At 36.4% G+C, this 18,340-nt stretch overlaps 1 protein-coding gene across 1 annotated transcript in view; it reads left to right on the forward strand.

Moving 5' to 3' along the window:
• Positions 1-307: 307 nt before the first annotated feature.
• The window catches only part of LOC121421648, a 36,733-nt gene continuing 18,700 nt past the window's right edge, over positions 308-18,340 (forward strand). The window contains exons 1-15 of the mRNA XM_041616416.1: positions 308-373; positions 2,059-2,242; positions 3,599-3,718; positions 4,035-4,204; positions 4,766-4,934; positions 5,563-5,755; positions 6,844-7,073; positions 7,755-7,942; positions 8,373-8,574; positions 8,838-9,106; positions 9,418-9,604; positions 10,418-10,639; positions 12,714-12,792; positions 16,361-16,521; positions 17,059-17,112. Of these exons, the coding sequence (XP_041472350.1) occupies positions 2,155-2,242; positions 3,599-3,718; positions 4,035-4,204; positions 4,766-4,934; positions 5,563-5,755; positions 6,844-7,073; positions 7,755-7,942; positions 8,373-8,574; positions 8,838-9,106; positions 9,418-9,604; positions 10,418-10,639; positions 12,714-12,792; positions 16,361-16,521; positions 17,059-17,112 (2,332 nt within the window). The 5' untranslated portion in view covers positions 308-373; positions 2,059-2,154. The remainder of the gene's footprint in view (positions 374-2,058; positions 2,243-3,598; positions 3,719-4,034; positions 4,205-4,765; positions 4,935-5,562; positions 5,756-6,843; positions 7,074-7,754; positions 7,943-8,372; positions 8,575-8,837; positions 9,107-9,417; positions 9,605-10,417; positions 10,640-12,713; positions 12,793-16,360; positions 16,522-17,058; positions 17,113-18,340) is intronic.

An 18,340-nucleotide genomic window follows, 5' to 3' on the forward strand; every position in this document is an offset into this window, starting at 1 on the left:
GGGGCCTGTCTTACAAAGAGTTCAGATTGATCAAATCAATCGTTACTCTATGGAAATCCATCAGTGTAATAATTTTTTCAAAAGCAAATTTTCAAAATGTCCTTTGAAAACAAAGAACACACCAAACTGTCAAGAAATCGATGATTTTTTAATATACATCGTATTTTTTTTTTACAAACATGCATTTTATATGTTGACTTTGCTGGCTTTCCATAGTTGCGATTGATCCGATCAATCGCAACTCTCTGTAAGACAGGCCCCTGATATTCTTTACACACGGATTCAATTCCTCTTTCGTCTGCAGAGCTTTATCACCAGTAAAAGCGAAACATTGCTTCATGATAAAGCTGACCGTTTTGTCATCGGATTAGAAGTGAGTATTCAATTCATTTTTTCTCTTTTTTGCATATTAATGGCAAATTTTGTTATTTGTTTCTATCACTGAGATTTAACATTCAATATCAATACTCGAACTTCTCGAACTTTTTTTTAACGTCATCGTATGAGTCTATAATGTATTTATTTTTATTTATTTATATGTCGTTTTATTTTAACAGGGTAGCCCTTTCAGTTACAAGAACTGCTCGACCAAGGGGCCCTGTATCAACAGAAATTAAAAACATGACAAAACAATATCACATAAAACCCGTCAACAAAATGAACATATATGAGAGAGAAAAATGTAATACATAGAAGTAAAAAAAATATCAAAATCACTATAAACATATAATAACAGAAAGTAACAGAGAGTATTCATGGACATCTCAAAAACATATTTGTGTGAGGGATATCGATTTACATTGTTTTTTTAAAAGAATTAAGTTACTTTGCTAAACGGAGAGAAGGGGATAACGTATTTCATATTTTAGAGCCATGATAACAAAATGATCTTTTATGATATTCGGTTGGAAGTTTTTCAATAAAAGGGGGACAGTTAATTGAATATCTAGTTTCGAAATGTATTGGTCTATGGCGCAATATATCCTGAATATATTTGGGGGTTATATTGTGCATCACTTTATACATCAATATTTTAAAGTGGTAATCAACTCTATCTGTGACGGATTGCCATCCTAAAGATGATAATGTAATTCGGGAGTTAAATAATGTGCGTTAAGTATCAGACGTGCATAGCGGTTTTGAAGCCCTTTGTAATTTATCCAGATGGCACTTTGCTGAACAGCCCCATAAAATTATACCATAATCAATATGTGATAAGAGCAAACCATCATATAGCAATTTTAAAATTCTTTTTGGTAAATAAAATCTAATGCGTTTTATACATGATATGGTTCTCGATATTTTAGAGACAAGTTTTATATATATGTGATCCCACTTTAGACAATTATCAAATACAACATTAATATGTTTAAATTCATTTACAACGGCAATAACACTTTCTCTATAGGTCAGAGAAACAGTTTTATTTCTTATGCGATTTCTAGTTCCAAATAGCATAAGCTTGCACTTTTTGATATTCAATGTTAAATCATCCTTTTCAATGTGATCAACTATCTTTTTTGAACTCATGTTTAAGTGTTTTTTTCAACAATTGCAATATTTCTGTGTATTAACATAAAGCAATTGGTATGATCAGCACACTCCACCATGCACCCTCTCCTTACACAAGATTTTATCCTTTAATAGAGTCACAGTGTTTTAATGAAATGAATTAATTTATAGAGCTATCAATCAAGCAGTCAGTCAATCATTATCTCCATTAGTCACGCGTCCTAAAGGCATGGTCACACCGCCCGATCGTTGTTGGAGCGGTCGTGGATCGGAGGGAAAAAAATCATCACCGCTCGCTCCCGTTCACCATTTTCGACTTCGATTGATTTTATTTTGTTTTCGATTTTTGTTTTTGATTTTTTAACCAATTTTATGAGCGAAATCGACCCCCTCTCCCTACCGCTCCAGCAACGCTCGGGCGGTGTGACCACAGTGACCAGGCCTTCAAGACGTTGTAAGCCAAAGATATGAATTTACGCTGTTATATTTACACGGAAATCAAGCACTTAGAACTACTAACATCTCTTGCGTTTTTTTCTATGAAAGAGGAAAGTAGGTGAAGAGTTTAAATGGACCGATGGCACACCTCTTGATTATTCTAATCTGGTACCAACTACGTCGTTAGGGAACCAAAGGAACAAAATGTGTGTGTACATGGATGCCTATGACTGTTTCCAATGGAAGACGTACGATTGTAACCCACAGAGGAGAGCCGTCATCTGCCAGTATGGTACGTTCCTGTGGGATAAATCCACAGATTCTCACAGTATGTTCACAGTGTTCCTGGTGTGATTACGGTGTGTTCTGAGTGTATTCCGAGTGTGTTCATAGTGTATTCACAATGTATTCACAGTTTGTTTACAGTGGCCCGTATTCTCAAGTCAGGTTTAACTTAGACCATGGTCTAAACATGTGCTAAAATGATGGGGAGCCAAAAATTCTGTTTATATTGTTTATTTCTTATGTTTAATATTTTGTTTTATTTTGCTTTCATAATAAAGAAAAACTCTGCAGTCATAATTCCCAGACAACTATGAACATCTTGGATGTCATATGAGTTTACAAACTGAATTTGTGCTGTCAGGGATTTATGCACCAACTGGCTCTCCATAGTTAAACCACAACTTTAAACTCGGGTTTAATTTAGACCCGAGTTCAGAATACGGGCCAGTATGTCCAAATTGGATTGACAGTGTGTTTACTGTGTATTCACAATTTTCACAATGTGTCCAAAGTGGATTCACAGTGTTATTACAGTGTATACACAGTAATTTCCCAGTGTGTTCACAGTCTCCTCGCATTGTGTTTAGAGTGTATTCACAGTGTGTTCACAGTGTGTTCAAAGTGTGCCCACGGTGGATTCGCAGTGTGTTTCTAGTGCGTTAACAGTGTAATACCGGTGGATAAACAGTGGTTGCAAGTGTGTCCCCAGTCTGTTCAAGGTCTATTCCCAGTGCCCACAGTGGGTTCACAGTGTTTCTGGTGTGTTCACATGTATTCACAGTATATTTCTCGTGGACTCAAAGCATGTTTCAAGTGCGTTCAAGTTATATTCACATGATTTTCCCCAGTGTTTCACAATGTGTTCAAAATATGTTCATAGTTGGTTCACAGTGAATTCATAGTGTCTTTCTGTGGATCCACAGTGTGTGTTCGCAGAGTGCTCAGAATAAGTTCACATTGGATTCATGTGATCATCCTGATGAATCAATGATGTGTATTATTTTCTTCATTATATTACAGTAAGACATACTGATTTACAAAATCTAAGATGGCAGCCATCTAGAGAAATAAATAGAAAGTAAAAAAGAAGAATGCCTTTCTTACTATTTTGCCAAAAAATGAAGAGCCTGAAACTAGATGCATGTACGTTTTTGTTTCTATTTTTATATGCCTCTTTTATTATGCCTCACCCAGGTGTGGTAAATGGGTACCGGTAGGAAGTAATTCCTCAAAAAAAGCTGTGTGCGCTATGAACGCCTAGCTCAGCCGGGTAATATAGGAGCGCCTTGAGCACCTAACAAGGTGGATATGCGCGCAATATAAATACCCTATATTATCATTATTATTATTTATTTTTTTTCAGACATAAATGAATGCCTAAGTTCACACCATGGATGCTCTTATCAGTGCAGAAACACACCAGGTAGTTATTACTGCTCATGTCAGCCTGGATTCAGAAGAGATGCTAGGAATGATTGCATAGGTAAATGGATTTGCTAGAAAAAATTACCTCTATATTTTTGTTTCAATCTGAGACGATAATCTTATTTGTACAGTTTGCTTTCACTTTGTAGCAGTTGGTCTAACTTTGTCGATCTGACAAAACTTACCAAAGACGTCACAGCTTTTGACAACTGCCTTTAAATGGAATTTGAACAATAAAGCTTGCCTTTGTTTGACTTACATCCGGGGTATGAAAGCATTCTATGTATCCAACACAGGGTTAGTGGCTCTCCAACCATAAACTAGATTTTGTGGTAGTTTGAATGATTAATAGAATTTTTTCATTTAACAAACAGATATATGTAGCACAACCAATGCTTCTGCAGTCAATCTAACTGGGAATGCCGGTCTGTGTATCGGACATACTATCGGAGAAAACTCGAATTGGAATGAGGCAAACCAACAATGTCGCATGCTGAACAAACACCTTCCGGGGGACCGAATGGTCATCGGTCATCATGCATTGGTAAAAACTATTAAATGAAGATTTTAGTAAGAACCCGGTGGCGCATTCCGTGCAAAGTTGACATACAAATCTGACGGCATATCTGCTCTCTATTGCTGACTTTACATTACGTGAATGCAGTGGCGGTCAGGGCGAAAGAAGAATTTCTGATAAAATTTTCTACACCAAATCGTTTATTGCCAATTTCCACCTTTTTTATGCTTGTCAGATTTGACTCAGATTTCAGACCGTTCGGGCCTTAGACTATACTGGGAAAGAATAGAAAATGACTGGGAATATATTATACTCTAATGTCACAGTTTTGGGATCAGATCTGGCATTGTCTGCAATGATATCATAAAAACCTGTTGTAATAAACACATCTACAATAACAATTAAAAGTTACTGAAATCGTTAAATTTGATTTAGTAAATTTGTTATAGAAACTGTGCATTTGTTATAATAACAAGTCTTTATGAAAAAATGAGTGATTGTCGTTCTTCTATTTTATATGTATACGTGATATATCGACACATGATTGTATTAAAATCAGCAAGAAGCTTTCTATTTCTCCCCTAACAGATCACATATTTACAGGAACAAGCGGCCAACATTTCAAGCTGGCCGTTCATTTGGCTGCAGAACAAGACAACCGGAGTGAATCCGCTATGCCACGTTGCCAATTTGACGAATGGTGTACAGATCATCCAGGTTCCTTGCAGCCGAATGTACTCGTTTCTTTGTGTAACAGGTATAGGCATGAAATTATAATACTTTACATAGATTTCATCTAGCTACTCTGCATTATGTTACCCATTCCTAGTGAATGGATTTTTTTTAATGTGAAACGATCCCCACTTGATATCGATTTGTGGAAATTGCAACAAATCATTGACAATCTTCAGTGATTCTCGTTTATTTCCTCGAGAAAATAAACAGCTAAGATGTAATACGTCTATATATATCAGGAAAAGGCTTATCGCTATGGAATTAAAACCTCATTCCACAAGGTCTCAGTGAGTATGTAAACTTTGTTTTACGGGACCCTGTAGTATCACCATTGCGACCAGAATAGTGATATTTTGTTCCCGTTGTACTTTAACCTATACCAAACAAACAACGACACCTTTGTGAAAGCCTACCACACTTGGGGAACGAAATATGTTCTGTAATTATTATTAACACCGTTTATTTCTTTAATATCAGAGTATGAACTGCTGAATATAGATGAACTATAGGAAGTAAATAGTCAGCCCTATCGTAAGGTCACCGATAGAGCAATTAAGCACTTGTTCCTGCCATAAGGTTCGCCAAACAAAGATGTACATTTATATTGGGTGTTATCTTTTTATCATTCATGTTCGTTGAATCAACATCAGAATATGAAGTGCTGAATCTGAATGACCTATGGGAAGCCAATAGACCGAGCAATGAACGGTCTCCGATTGAGCAAGTGATCACTTCTTCCTATGGATTTATTGAATTCTTTGGTTACGCACCCTGGTTTGGAACCGACAATGCAACAACTACAACGATCAATATCATCACCAAGAGAGCCAACACAAGCATCAGGCAAGATTACAGCATGTGCCATTGTGCCTATTCAATTCAGTTCATTTTCCTCTTTCAATCCTTTTACATTCACAATGATAGGTCCAATTACATATATACAGCATATAACACTTAAGTCAATTTTCGCTCAATTGAATAAGAGCATATGATAGAAAAAAAATTCTAAAAAGCAGAACCTGTCGGCGAAGACCCCCTTTTCCGAAAACATTACTTGAATGGTGAAAAATGAAATTGAAAATAAATCAAATTAAATTTCGGATTAGTGGTTAGCCAAGTGTGTCAGCTTAATGTGTTGGAATACCCGCAATAATAAAAACGAAATATCATAGAGGTGTTTTGGGTGGATAAATATTCGGACTTTGAACGACAAGATCCATGGTTCAGACCCCACCGCAGCATCTTATGACAACACATTATCTACCATCAATCGAGATGAGTGCAATGCTTTGAATGCTCAAGTACCTCAGTTGATTAGCGTGCTAAGGCCTAGGTAAGAATATGGAGCACTGAAAAGCGCTGCTTCCACTCATCCACTGAGCATTGCCGTAATGAGCCAAATAATTTCCATTCAGGGGGGCACGCCAAAATTTCTTAAAGGTCCCTAGTGAGCGAACTAGGTAATAATGAAAATTTTTATCTTGTGATATATTTTGACATTACTATTCAGAATATAAGATGAAATCTTCTACTTGTTATTTCGTATTCTCTCACATTCTTTGTTTCTTTTTCTGTCTTGGTCCCCAGTATGTCCATTTGCACGCCAGTGCAACTGATAAATTTGATAAATTATTTTGGTGTAGCGCCTTAATTACAAAGGGTTCTCGTATTTGCTCAACTAGATTCATATGATAGCCACTCAACAGTGAAAACATTTCAAAAGGTAGTAGTAGCGAGCAAACAAAGAGATTAAAGAACACTATTATGATCGGTGTATCTTATTATCATTATCATCATCACCATCACGATCTTCATCTTTGTCAACAACATCATCATTATCACCACCATCTTTATTATCTTCATTATCATCATCATCACCACCATCATCTTTAGATTATCATTAATCTTTGCTGGCTTCTTGTCTCATCCAGACTGACATTCCACCACATACTATTGCGACAAAGTGAAGATGCATGCATCGATAAGCTTGAAATCAATCTGGGTGCGAGCAGAGGAAACTGGAGTCTGATATGCGGTGAGGTTGAAGAGGAACTTGTTCTGATTCCCAATGGTAACATGGTGGAGATGTTGATCCGACTCGGTGAGATACAAAGCGACATGATCAACGAGATTGGATTCAGTCTAACTTATGAAGCGATCGGTGAGTTATTCTTCTCTTTGATCAATGGAAATTTCACGTGGAAGGTTGCCTGGAGCCCCCCCCCCCCCCCCGCTTCCTACCGCCCCTCATCCATCCTAAATCATTTCCATGAAATCCACTGTAAGATTTTATAGCTCTTGGTGTTCATCTGAACGAGTTAGCATGTGCATCACCTTATTTGTCTCTAGCTGTATTCCAACCTGTCTTCTGAGTGCAGTCAGTTGTTTGAGCGTGTGTGTGGGTTTGTGGGTACATGTTTGAAGTTGTGAGTGTGTCTTTGGGCGTGTGTGTTTGTGACAAATAACTAATCTGCGCGTTTTTTAATACATGTGTGTACAACGATGACCTCCAAGTGCAGGGATGAATACGGATCAGTAATATCCCATGACAAGCGTAGTGTTTAACTGTGATCTCTTATCACTTTGAACTAGAGGCATGTTGATAAATGCCTGATGTTGAACTTGTGTGGTAGACCAATCTCTATGGCGTGACTTCATATTAAATGCGCAACTTGCGTGCTTGTGTTACGAGATCACGGAGCACTGATGAAATTGATGTTCAAGATAAACCCGAAAGATTTGATTTCGCTTACTAATGACATGGATTTACTTGTTCTGATGAATATATCTGCAGAAGTAACGTTGTGAGACCTTTCTCTTTAAATTTTGGATGCTTTTCCAGATTGCACCTACGAAACCTGTTCTACGGGCTGTGGGATCGGGACTACATTAATAGCCTCGGATGACATGATTCAGACTTCACCGTTCCCATCCCAGTTTCAGCCATACAGCTATTGTTTTTACGATATTACTCCGCCATCTGATGACAATCGGACCCTTTATGTAGTTCTGGAATTTGTAGAGTACCTCGTAAGGATCATTATTAATTTCTACGTTTTATTTTTTTTTACCCAGAGAGGGCACTAGATGCCAAATTTTAACGACTGTATAAACACTCAAGAGCACTCCACTGTTGTGATATATTTTTTAAATGCAATAATTTATTTCTGCTCCACTTTCTAAATCGTTTGGAACATTGGTATCCCGCCAAGTCTAACTTTCAGTACTGTTTGGGGAACGTTCACTTTGTCCACTTTTGCATGTGTATTAGATTGATTCGGAGCTCCGAATTTACAAAAATAAAGCGGCGTGGCCGAACTATTGCATTACATCTGCATTTGTAGTCTATTATATGATAAATATTCAGAGTGTATGATTAGAATAAAGTCGTGCATGTATAAGCGTATTTCCCTCCGAAATAGGTCCGATTGTTATGTTTGTCGCTTTGTCATGATTATAGATGAAGCGTAACGGGAGGTTCTGTGAGGACTCCGTGACGCTTGAGGGCACGTCATCGTTCAGCCCTTCTGATACGGAACGGGTCTTCCATTGTGACGTCACTACACCCCTTCAAGTCACATCGTGGAATTGGATGAGAGTGACTGTGAAGACTGGGCTGCAGTCGATTTCCGAAGGATTCAAGGCAATGTATCGCTTTTCAGGTAATATTAGTAACTAAACACAATGATCAATTTATGTACAGAAATAGTTTGTTGTTATTGCTGACGATGACGTTGGGGGAGGATATATGCTCTTGTCATTCTTCTTTTTTTTTTTTAAGTCGAACGTCTAGAAAGAAGGTGATCTCAGAGTGCAACTTTTTTTAAGTCTAGGATATGACCTGGTTGCCGATGGAACCCATGACTTCTACCGTTAAGACACCGTCCTCTGTTCATTACCCTTCATTTTCCGTTCCTTTTCATAGAGAAGCCTGGGTGTAGTGTCGGAAACATTCTAGACCCAGGACCTGCCGGACGCTCTGTGTTTGAGGTCGAATGCAGGGAGCCGTCAGGTGTACTCGCCTCGGTGAACTACCCATCCTATGACAGCGCCGCGAATAGTTGGGCCATCACCACCGGAAGGGATACCTACATCGTGGTCAACAATATCATTTTAGAGCTAAAAGAGAGTGAAAGCCATGTGCAATCAAAAATAGAACCTGATCGATGCCGAAGTTTCCTGAGGATCAGTGAGGTAGGACTGTTTTTTTTTTTCTTCATTCACAAAATGTTATCTTCATAAAAGGCCTCCTTTTTCCATGTGGGTCGGCAACCCTATTCAAGAGAAGACACCCACCAGGAATGATACATTAAAACTTGAATAAAATAATCTTTGAATGGTTAAAATGATTAAAATGTTTATGATAATAGTATGAAATCATTCTTTAAAAAGTTACCTTTGAAATTTGTCTGACGACTCCCTCATATACACTGAATTTCTAAAGCAATGAATCTTCGAAAGACAAGGAAAACAATGGAGGAAGTATAACTCATTTTTTTCAACAGAAGAATGATCTCGGTGATATGGAGGAAACCGAGTATTGTCCGATCATTCACCCGATGAAAGCGGAACTGGAAACCAGAAAAAATCGTCTGGATATCAGTATGCATCTTGACGTTGGAGATCGGGGAAAATTCTATGCAGAATATCAAAGTCGTCATTTTCCAGGCGTTACAGACAAATCTCAATCAGGTATTTATTTATTTATTAAATAAGTATCAACAGGATAAAAGGTTCCAATTCCGGGACAAAAGTGTAACAATACCCACCTTGTTCTAAGAGTGCATAAAATTTGTTCCCTTCATAGTACTCATTTCCTCGACTTATTATTATCAATAATATTTTTAGACAAATTATTCAGTGAATAAATTCAAGCACGGTAGATTAGGAAGAGTAGAGCATGAGGCTTGTCAGAAAAAAAATGTTCCCTAAACTCATACATTAGTCTACTTTCAGACTCGTCCCCTAATCAAAAATTTTTCATATCTTAACAAATTTTTGTTTCCATTTGCACTCAGGATTGGTAAATGAATACTGTACAGTAGTATTATTCAATATTCTGATGATCAGGCAGCAGCGTCATGAATAAAAGCTTTACGATTTTCGACGCGTTGGTATAATGGTGATCATCAATAAGGGCTTTAGTTTGTTAGGCCTAGTTTTATAAATGGAGAGTTGCTACTTGCTAATAGTCTGAAGATCAGGCATGCATAAAGACCATTCGATTATCGTAGAATGGCAATGACCAGATAATGGTGGCTAGCTATCAATTAAGACTGTAAAGGTAATTGTGCAAAGCTGATCGATATGTAAATTGCAAAACAAATAGAGAAAGTAGTTGCAAAGCTTATTCCAAAACTAATTACCATGCTAATTGCAAAGCTAATGGAGCAAATTGTTACAAAGCTAATTGTAAAACCAATCCCAAAGCTCATTGTAAACGGGTAACTGCAAAGCTAATTTCAAAACTAATACGATTGCATAATCTATGGTTCATCCTCGCAGGTTATATTTGCCAAGAAGGCTGGGATAGATACTTAAATTTCTGTTACCAGATGATCTCAGCCGAAACGAAAGTCACGTGGCATGAGGCAGAAGAGGCGTGTCAAGATAAAGGGGAGGGGTCACATCTCGTCAGTATCAAGGGAACAGGTGCAATGGACTTCGTTCATCACAAGCTAACCTCTGATTGGCTGTTGGAGGAGGAATATAACTGGGTATATATAGGTATGATAACCCACGTTTGACAATGGGTGATTTCACGTACGGTGTTGAAATGTTGTGTTGGTGTTGTGAAACCATCAACAGTCTAATATCTGGGTTTCCTTTATTTTCTTTGTTTGGACCAGTGGTCGTATATTTAATGTTCTGTAAATTCACCAAAAACCTCTGCTTCGTGTGATTGAAGCTTGAAGATGGAATCAACGGTGTGTGATCTCTCAATCATTGTGTGTATCAAAAAACTAGTCTTAAAATATACCTTTTGAGATAACTATTAACACTTCAGATACACAATTAAACTATGCCCCATTTGCATAAAAAACTGAAATGCTTTCAGAGGAAAATGAATTACTTGTTTACCGACTTGGACACATAATTATTGTCATATAAATGCAATGAGTAGTGGATTTGTGCATTCAAATGGGCCTAAAACATTGCTCAGAATGTGGCATTATGGGTTAGAAACCTGGCCAGATTTCATTGGTTAAGGACTTGAGATGGTGTCAGGTTTGAGCCAAGAACTTCAACAAAAGAAACTTATAGATCACTGAAATATACTTTTAACTTCCCTTTTTAATGAAGGACTTGTGGAATCTCATCACGTTTAACACTTGTCCAGTCAATCCAACACAAAACAATCTGAAATCGGTTGCACTCCGAATATCAAATCAATTCAATATCAAATTATACAAACTTCCAATGGATCATATTGTTCAACTAATAAATATCACTTTAATAAGTGCATCAACTTGCTCGAAAAACAGATTTCAAATTAATCAAGTAACACAGTATGAAAATGCCAAATATTACTAATGCCTACATGCATATTGGCCAATATACCCCATTTAGAAGATAAAGTCAATTGTATTCATGAGTGTCTGTTAAATTCAGTTACGAGGTCCCAGACGGCGCATTCATGAACATGGTTGAAACTTAGGAAGTGTAAGTTCAGAAACAAACGGTTGTCACCAACCCCATAAGGTTGTCTATAAAGATGTTGATGAAAACTATCACAAGCATACGTCACCTAATATGACTTCATCAAACTTAGGGTAGGCGTTGAGGACTGATGACTGAAGAATCAGTAGGGTTCGGCCATGATATACACGAGAACGTGGTCTTGAAGATCGCCCAGTTGACTTTCAGGTTTGGAGCGCTGGCCCAGGCGTTAGCAACTGTCACCAAGTCTCACTAAGTACATCCACAAAGAAGGGGCTTAAGTCCCCTGCCGTTTCACTGAGGTAGCAGGCGATCAATCTCCAATGTCTAATGTTGCTGCCACAAAGAAAGGGGCCTCACAAAGGCATCTCCAGTGTCAAGCCAAGACTCAAAGGGCGTGGCCGAAGTCGAGACAATATCCTCAGTAAAAAAAGAGCTACTGTACCTGTAAATCATAACCAATGCTTGCGTGAACAGTAAGCATTCCTTTTATAAATTTCAGTATTCATCATGATAAAACGGGATATTACTTATCTACCAGAGTAATTATTATTCATAATGCATTTTAACTGCAAGATATTTTATCCACTGCAAATAAGGAAAAGGTAAAGATAATTCAGTGAATTAAGATTTCAATATTCAGAATAAACATTTCAAACAGCATTTGTATTATTACTCTCTAACCTGTCTATCTTTAAATTAAAGTGGAAAAAATGTAAGGGTATAATTCAACTTACAACTTGACTTGTGAAAATAGGCCAAATAGGAAGATACAGGTCCTCTCCAAAAGTCAATAGGCACAGCGCTTGCCCAAGCTATACAAGAAAGACAACCCTTCACACTATCTCTCACTCCACACATCAGCTCACACATTTCCATTCATAATCGCTCAAGCCAACACACAGTTTCTATAGAGGTTAATTTGCATATCAAGTCAAACTGTAGCTCCTAAAGTTGTGCCTGCAATAAAGGAATCAAGAATGCCAATAGGTTAACTAGTAAAACGAACTGAGGGATATCTGTCAAAGAAAGAAATTAGTCACACCTGACAAATTGCTCCTGTGTTCGTATCTGCTTTAAAAAATCACAAAAAAAACCCCCGTAAAACTACTCATCATACATGTATTTTATTCCGTAACAGGTCTTAAGCGCGTCGACGATGAAGGCAAATTTCGTTGGTCGGACGGTTCTCCAATGTCCTTTACTTCATGGTATAGATCGTAAGTATTTTATCATCAATTGCAAAATGATATCTTTCTACAATTTTAAAGTTGTCGTCGTGTTTGATCGTTATCTACTGAATGTTATCATTAAAGTAGTCATCGTGTCTTAGCGTTATCCACTGAAGATATTAAGGATTAAAGTAGTCATCGATCATTATCTACTGAAGATTATTATTAAAGTAGCCATCGTGTATGATCGTTATCTAGTGAAGACTTTTATGAAAGTAGTCATCCTATGTGATCGTTATCTATTGAAGATATTAAAATAGTCATCGTGTTTGATCGTTATCTAGTGAAGACTATTATTAAAGTTGTCATCGTATGTGATCGTTATCTACTGAAGATATAAAAGTAGTCATCGTGTTTAAGTGTTATGCACTGAATATAGTCATTGTGTATGTTTTGTCTCACCTGCATAGCAGAGTGAGACTATAGGCGCCGCTTTTGCGACGGCGGTGGCCGCGGCGGCGGCGTCAACATCAAATCTTAACCTGAGGTTAAATTTTTGAAATGACATCATAGGTTAGAAAGTATATGGATCTAGTTCATGAAACTTGACCATAAGATTAATCAAGTATGACTAAACATCCTTGTAGAGTTTTATGTCACATGACCAAGGTCAAAGGTCATTTAGGGTCAATGAACTTAGACCATGTTGGAGAATCAACATCAAAATCTTAACCTGAGGTTAAGTTTTTGAAATGTCATCATAACTTAGGCAAAAAAAAAAAGAACCTAGGTCATTAAACTTTGACATAAGGTTAATCAAGTATCACCAAACATCCTGCATGAGTTTCACGTCACATGACCAAGGTCAAAGGTCATTTGGGGTCAATAGACTTTGGCCGATTTTGGGGTATCTATCGAATTACAATCAACACTTAAAAGGTTTTTTGATCTGATTCATTAAACTTGGACATAATAGTAATCAAGTATCACTTAACATCCTGTGCAAGTTTCAGGTCACATGATCAAGGTAAAAGGTCATTTAGGGTCTATAGACTTTGGCCGAATTGGGGGTATTTGTTGAATTTTCATCATAACTTTGAAAGTATGTTGGTCTAGTTCATAAAACTTGGACATAAGAGTAATCAAATATCACTAAACATCTTGTGCGCATTTTAGGTCACATGACCAAGGTCAAAGGTCAATGAATTTGGCCATAATGGGGGTATCTGTTGAATTACCATCATAACTTTGCAAGTTTATTGATCTGACTTTGGAAACTTGGACATAAGAGTAATCACGTATCACTGAATATCCTGTGCAAGTTTCAGGTCACATGATCAAGGTCAAAGGTCATGTGAGGTCAATGATTTTTGGCCACATTGGGGGTATTTGTTGAATTACCATCCTATCTCTGTAAATGTATTGGTCTAGTTCATAAAACGTAGAAATAAGAGTAACCAAGTATCACTGAACATCTTGTGCGAGTTATAGTAGTTTTCAAAGTCAGCACTGCTGCTATGTTGAATCGCGTGATGCAGGTGAGACGGCCAGAGGCATTCCACTTGTCTACTAAATATATGAAAGTGATCATCGTGTTTGATCGTTATCTCGTGAAGACTATTACTAAAGTAGCCACTGTGTGTGATCGTTATCTGCTAAAGATATTAGAATAGTCATCGTGAATGATCGTTATCTACTGAAGATATGAAAGTAATCATCGTGATTGATCGTTATCTAATGAAGATATTAAAGTAGTCATCGTGTATGATCGTTTTCTACTGAAGATATGAAAGTAATCATCGTGATTGATCGTTATCTATTGAAAACTATTATTAAAGTAGTGATCGTGTATGATCGTTATCTACTGAAGATATTAAAATAGTCATCATGAATGATCGTTTTCTACTGAAGAATTGAAAGTAATCATCGTGATTGATCGTTATCTAATGAAGATATTAAAATAGTCATCGTGTTTGATCGTTATCTATTGAAGATATTTAAGTAGCCATCATGTATGATCGTTATAAACTGAAAATATTAAGGTTGACATTTTGTGTGATCGTTATGTACTGAAGATATGAAAGTGGTTATCGTGTTTGATCTTTACTGAAGATTATTATTAAAGAAGTCATCGTGTATCTACGGAAGATTAAATATGAAAGTAGTCACCGTGTTTGATCATTATCCACTGAAGATATTAAGGATTAAAGTTGTCATCGATCATTATTTACTGAAGATTATTTAAGTAGCCATCGTGTCTGAGCTTTATCCACTCAAGATATTAAAGAGGTCATCGTGTACGATCGTTATCTACTGGAGATATAAAGAAGTTATCGTGTATGATCGTTAACTGTTGAAGATATTAAAGTGGTTATGTTGTGTGATCTTTTTCTGCTGAAGATATCTCAGTAAACACTGTAACTATGATCGTTATTTATACTGAACAAATCACAAACGTCACCTATATTTTTGCTTGAAATAAGAAAATACTCACCTTGTTTGGTCGTTATAAAGTGAGATTTTTTTCTAATATACAAAGCATATAAAAAAAGTTTACACTTTGAAAAAGCCCTGGGAATAGAAAAATATACAACATTTCAGTAATTTTTTTCATATATAATCTTGGGGTTGGGTCTAATCTATCCAATGAAAGTTAAAGTTTTGACAGAATGTTACACTTGATTGAGTACTGTCCATTTTTGTAAAGCTCGCAGAAATCTGTTTGCGCAGAAATGCTTGTTTTCACGCTGTGTCAAGGGGAAAGGACGAATTCAAACCTACCCTGCGAAAAATTTCTCATACATTTCCCTTGCACTTTTAGTCAATTTAAATAAAACGGATACATTCAAGCATTTTTAATAATTTTGCCACCCAAATTGAAATTTCAACACTTTTTATGCACAACCTTTACCCTTTTTGTGCCAGCTGGATCTGAGGACATAACTGAATCTGAAAAAAAAATTATTTCAGACATCTCCAGCATTTTTTCACTAAATTTTTATAATTTAAGATGGGTTTACATTTCATTTTTCATTTAATACTTGTTTCTCCACACTTTTCATAAGCTTGACAATGATTAACAAAATGAAAATCAAGCCTCAGCCATTTTATGTAAATCACAGCTCAGTGTAAAGCAAATATCGTCACAATGGCCTCAGTGTGTGGGGGAGTGGGATGGGGCGAAATGCAATCTTCAAAGTGTTTTGGGCAAGGAAGCAAGTAGAAAAAGGTAAAAGATATCTTCAAATCAATTTTACTAGCTAAATTCAACGTGTTCTTCATGATTAAGGTCTACTTTTATTCGCATAACTATTTCAAAGTTCTGCGCAAATCATATCACTAACTTTTCAAAAGTAAGTGGTGCTCATTCAAGCGGAAATATTTTTCGACAGTTATATCGTCATTTGCTTAAATGGATCTGTACCAATGTTAAAATGTGTAAAAAATTTCAGGATATTACAAATGTGTAGTTTTACAGGATTTTTTCAAAGTGTAAACTTTTTTTGATACGCACTGTATAACAATTGAATACTCAATACAGACAAATATTTGAAAATCAATGTAGAAAAAAACCTGTTAAATCGTAAGTGAATTGATTTAATTTTTTTGTTTTCAGTACGTCGGACGAAATACATAGCCAACCCGATGGCAGTGAACTAGAAGAGTGCACCATGATTATGATGACACGGATCAATTCCGTTGCCCAGTGGCATGATGTGACCTGCTCCCGACCTAGCACCAGACATTACATTTGCAAGCAGCCGGCAGTCAATAATGGTAAATGTGGAATGAAAATTTAGTAGTTATGATGATGATGATTTTGATGATGATGAGAGTAATAATTATGACAATGATAATAATAACAATAAGAAGAAGAAGAAAAAGAATATGTTTATGACAATAACAATATCAATCATGATAATGATAATGATTGAAATTATTTGGGGGAGACTGGCGGTGTATGAAAGCGGTTGTGCCTGTCAGGAGCATAGCTGTGGTATCATTCAACATTATCAGAAACGAAAAAAGAAATACGGAGGTGCCGTGGTCGAGTGGTCTAAGGCTTCTGGCTATACATGAAAAAAGCCGGGGTTCGATCCTCGGCCGCGGCACCTATCCCCATGAGCATGGCATTTAATCTACAATGCTCTTTTATCTTGCTCTCAAATAAATGGAAATGCTTTATGCATTATTGGAAACTAGGTGTGCACTTGTTTAAAAAAAAACCGAATGGTTTGACAATAAGTTATGAAATGTTTTTGTCTTCATTTCGGATGATTACATTTTTTTATTTATCTCTTTAAAAAATTACAGTGACAGGTGAAGTTTTTCACACGGATAATCACACAGTAGTTTACAATAAGCCAGGTAGGTGAAATTCTGGTAATCCAGGATGTACATTATTTTGTTTGAATTGATGCAGTAAAATCAGTAAAAAAAAACATTAAAAATGCTATCAAAAATTGACGCAGAGTAATAAGATGAAAAAACCTCTCTTTTTTTATTTTAGTGAAACATTGGTATCAATTTCCTTATAAATACGCAATGAGCGGACCGATGATGTTGTATCCCCAATTATTCTTTCGTATTTTGTTACATGAAATGGTGTTAATTCAATTTATATCCCAAGAATGTAAAAAGAGGATTGAATACTGATTTTCCCTCTAAAATAATAATTGTCCGAACATACTTGAAGCAGCTACACGTTTTTACACACACCAATGAAAATAATAAAGTAATTTTTATTCCATGTAAAAAATAAGCTGAGGGAAAGCGACAGGATGACATCATCAGCCTACCTCATGCATATTCAAGACTTCCTGCACAACTATTTAAAAAATTATTGCCAAACTTTAACTTTTAAAAGTGCATTTTTTCTGTGAATGTTTGATGTAGTTTTTAGCGTCTCGCTCTTTGAATTTTCTGTTTAGATACTAATATTTTCAGTCTCGAGTACCCCATTTTGTGTTGTATTTTTTCCTCTATGTAATTGTAACCTAACTCTTAATGGGTGTTCAGTTTGTTTGAAATATGCAAAGGCTTATACAGCAAAAAAAGTGATGATGTCACTTCCCTTCTTCCCGTTTTCTTTCCTACTTCTCTTCTCCTTTCCTAGCCCTTCTTATCTTTGTATTGTATTTTGTGTATTGTATATATTTGTCCACAGGCGTATCCCGCCACAAGCATGTGCTTCTAGGGACATACGCCTTCCTCTGTACACATAAGTAGTTTATTTTTATATTCTTTATAGAAATTGATTTGAAGTGAATTCTTGTTAACAAAAATGGAATAATTTTGTAAAATGGAGGAAAATAAATGTTTATTTGAAATTGAAAAAATTGAAAACGCTTTTTGCATTTTAGTAATTTTTTATACCAAAGCTCGACATGGCATGATAAAAATACCACAACTCAAGTTTGGTGTGAATCAGGTAATGGGTCCCCAATACGGCATAGGTAGCTTCATTAAAGTTAATTGTTGTTCATAATGGTTCATAATATTTACAACCAGACCAAGAATACATTGATTTCAATGGCACGAATCGTGTCTTTTTGAGGCTATATCTTTGGGCCACATGGACCGATTCCCGCCATCT

This window comes from Lytechinus variegatus, chromosome 9, assembly GCF_018143015.1.
Source record: "Lytechinus variegatus isolate NC3 chromosome 9, Lvar_3.0, whole genome shotgun sequence".
Lineage (NCBI taxonomy): Eukaryota > Metazoa > Echinodermata > Echinoidea > Temnopleuroida > Toxopneustidae > Lytechinus > Lytechinus variegatus.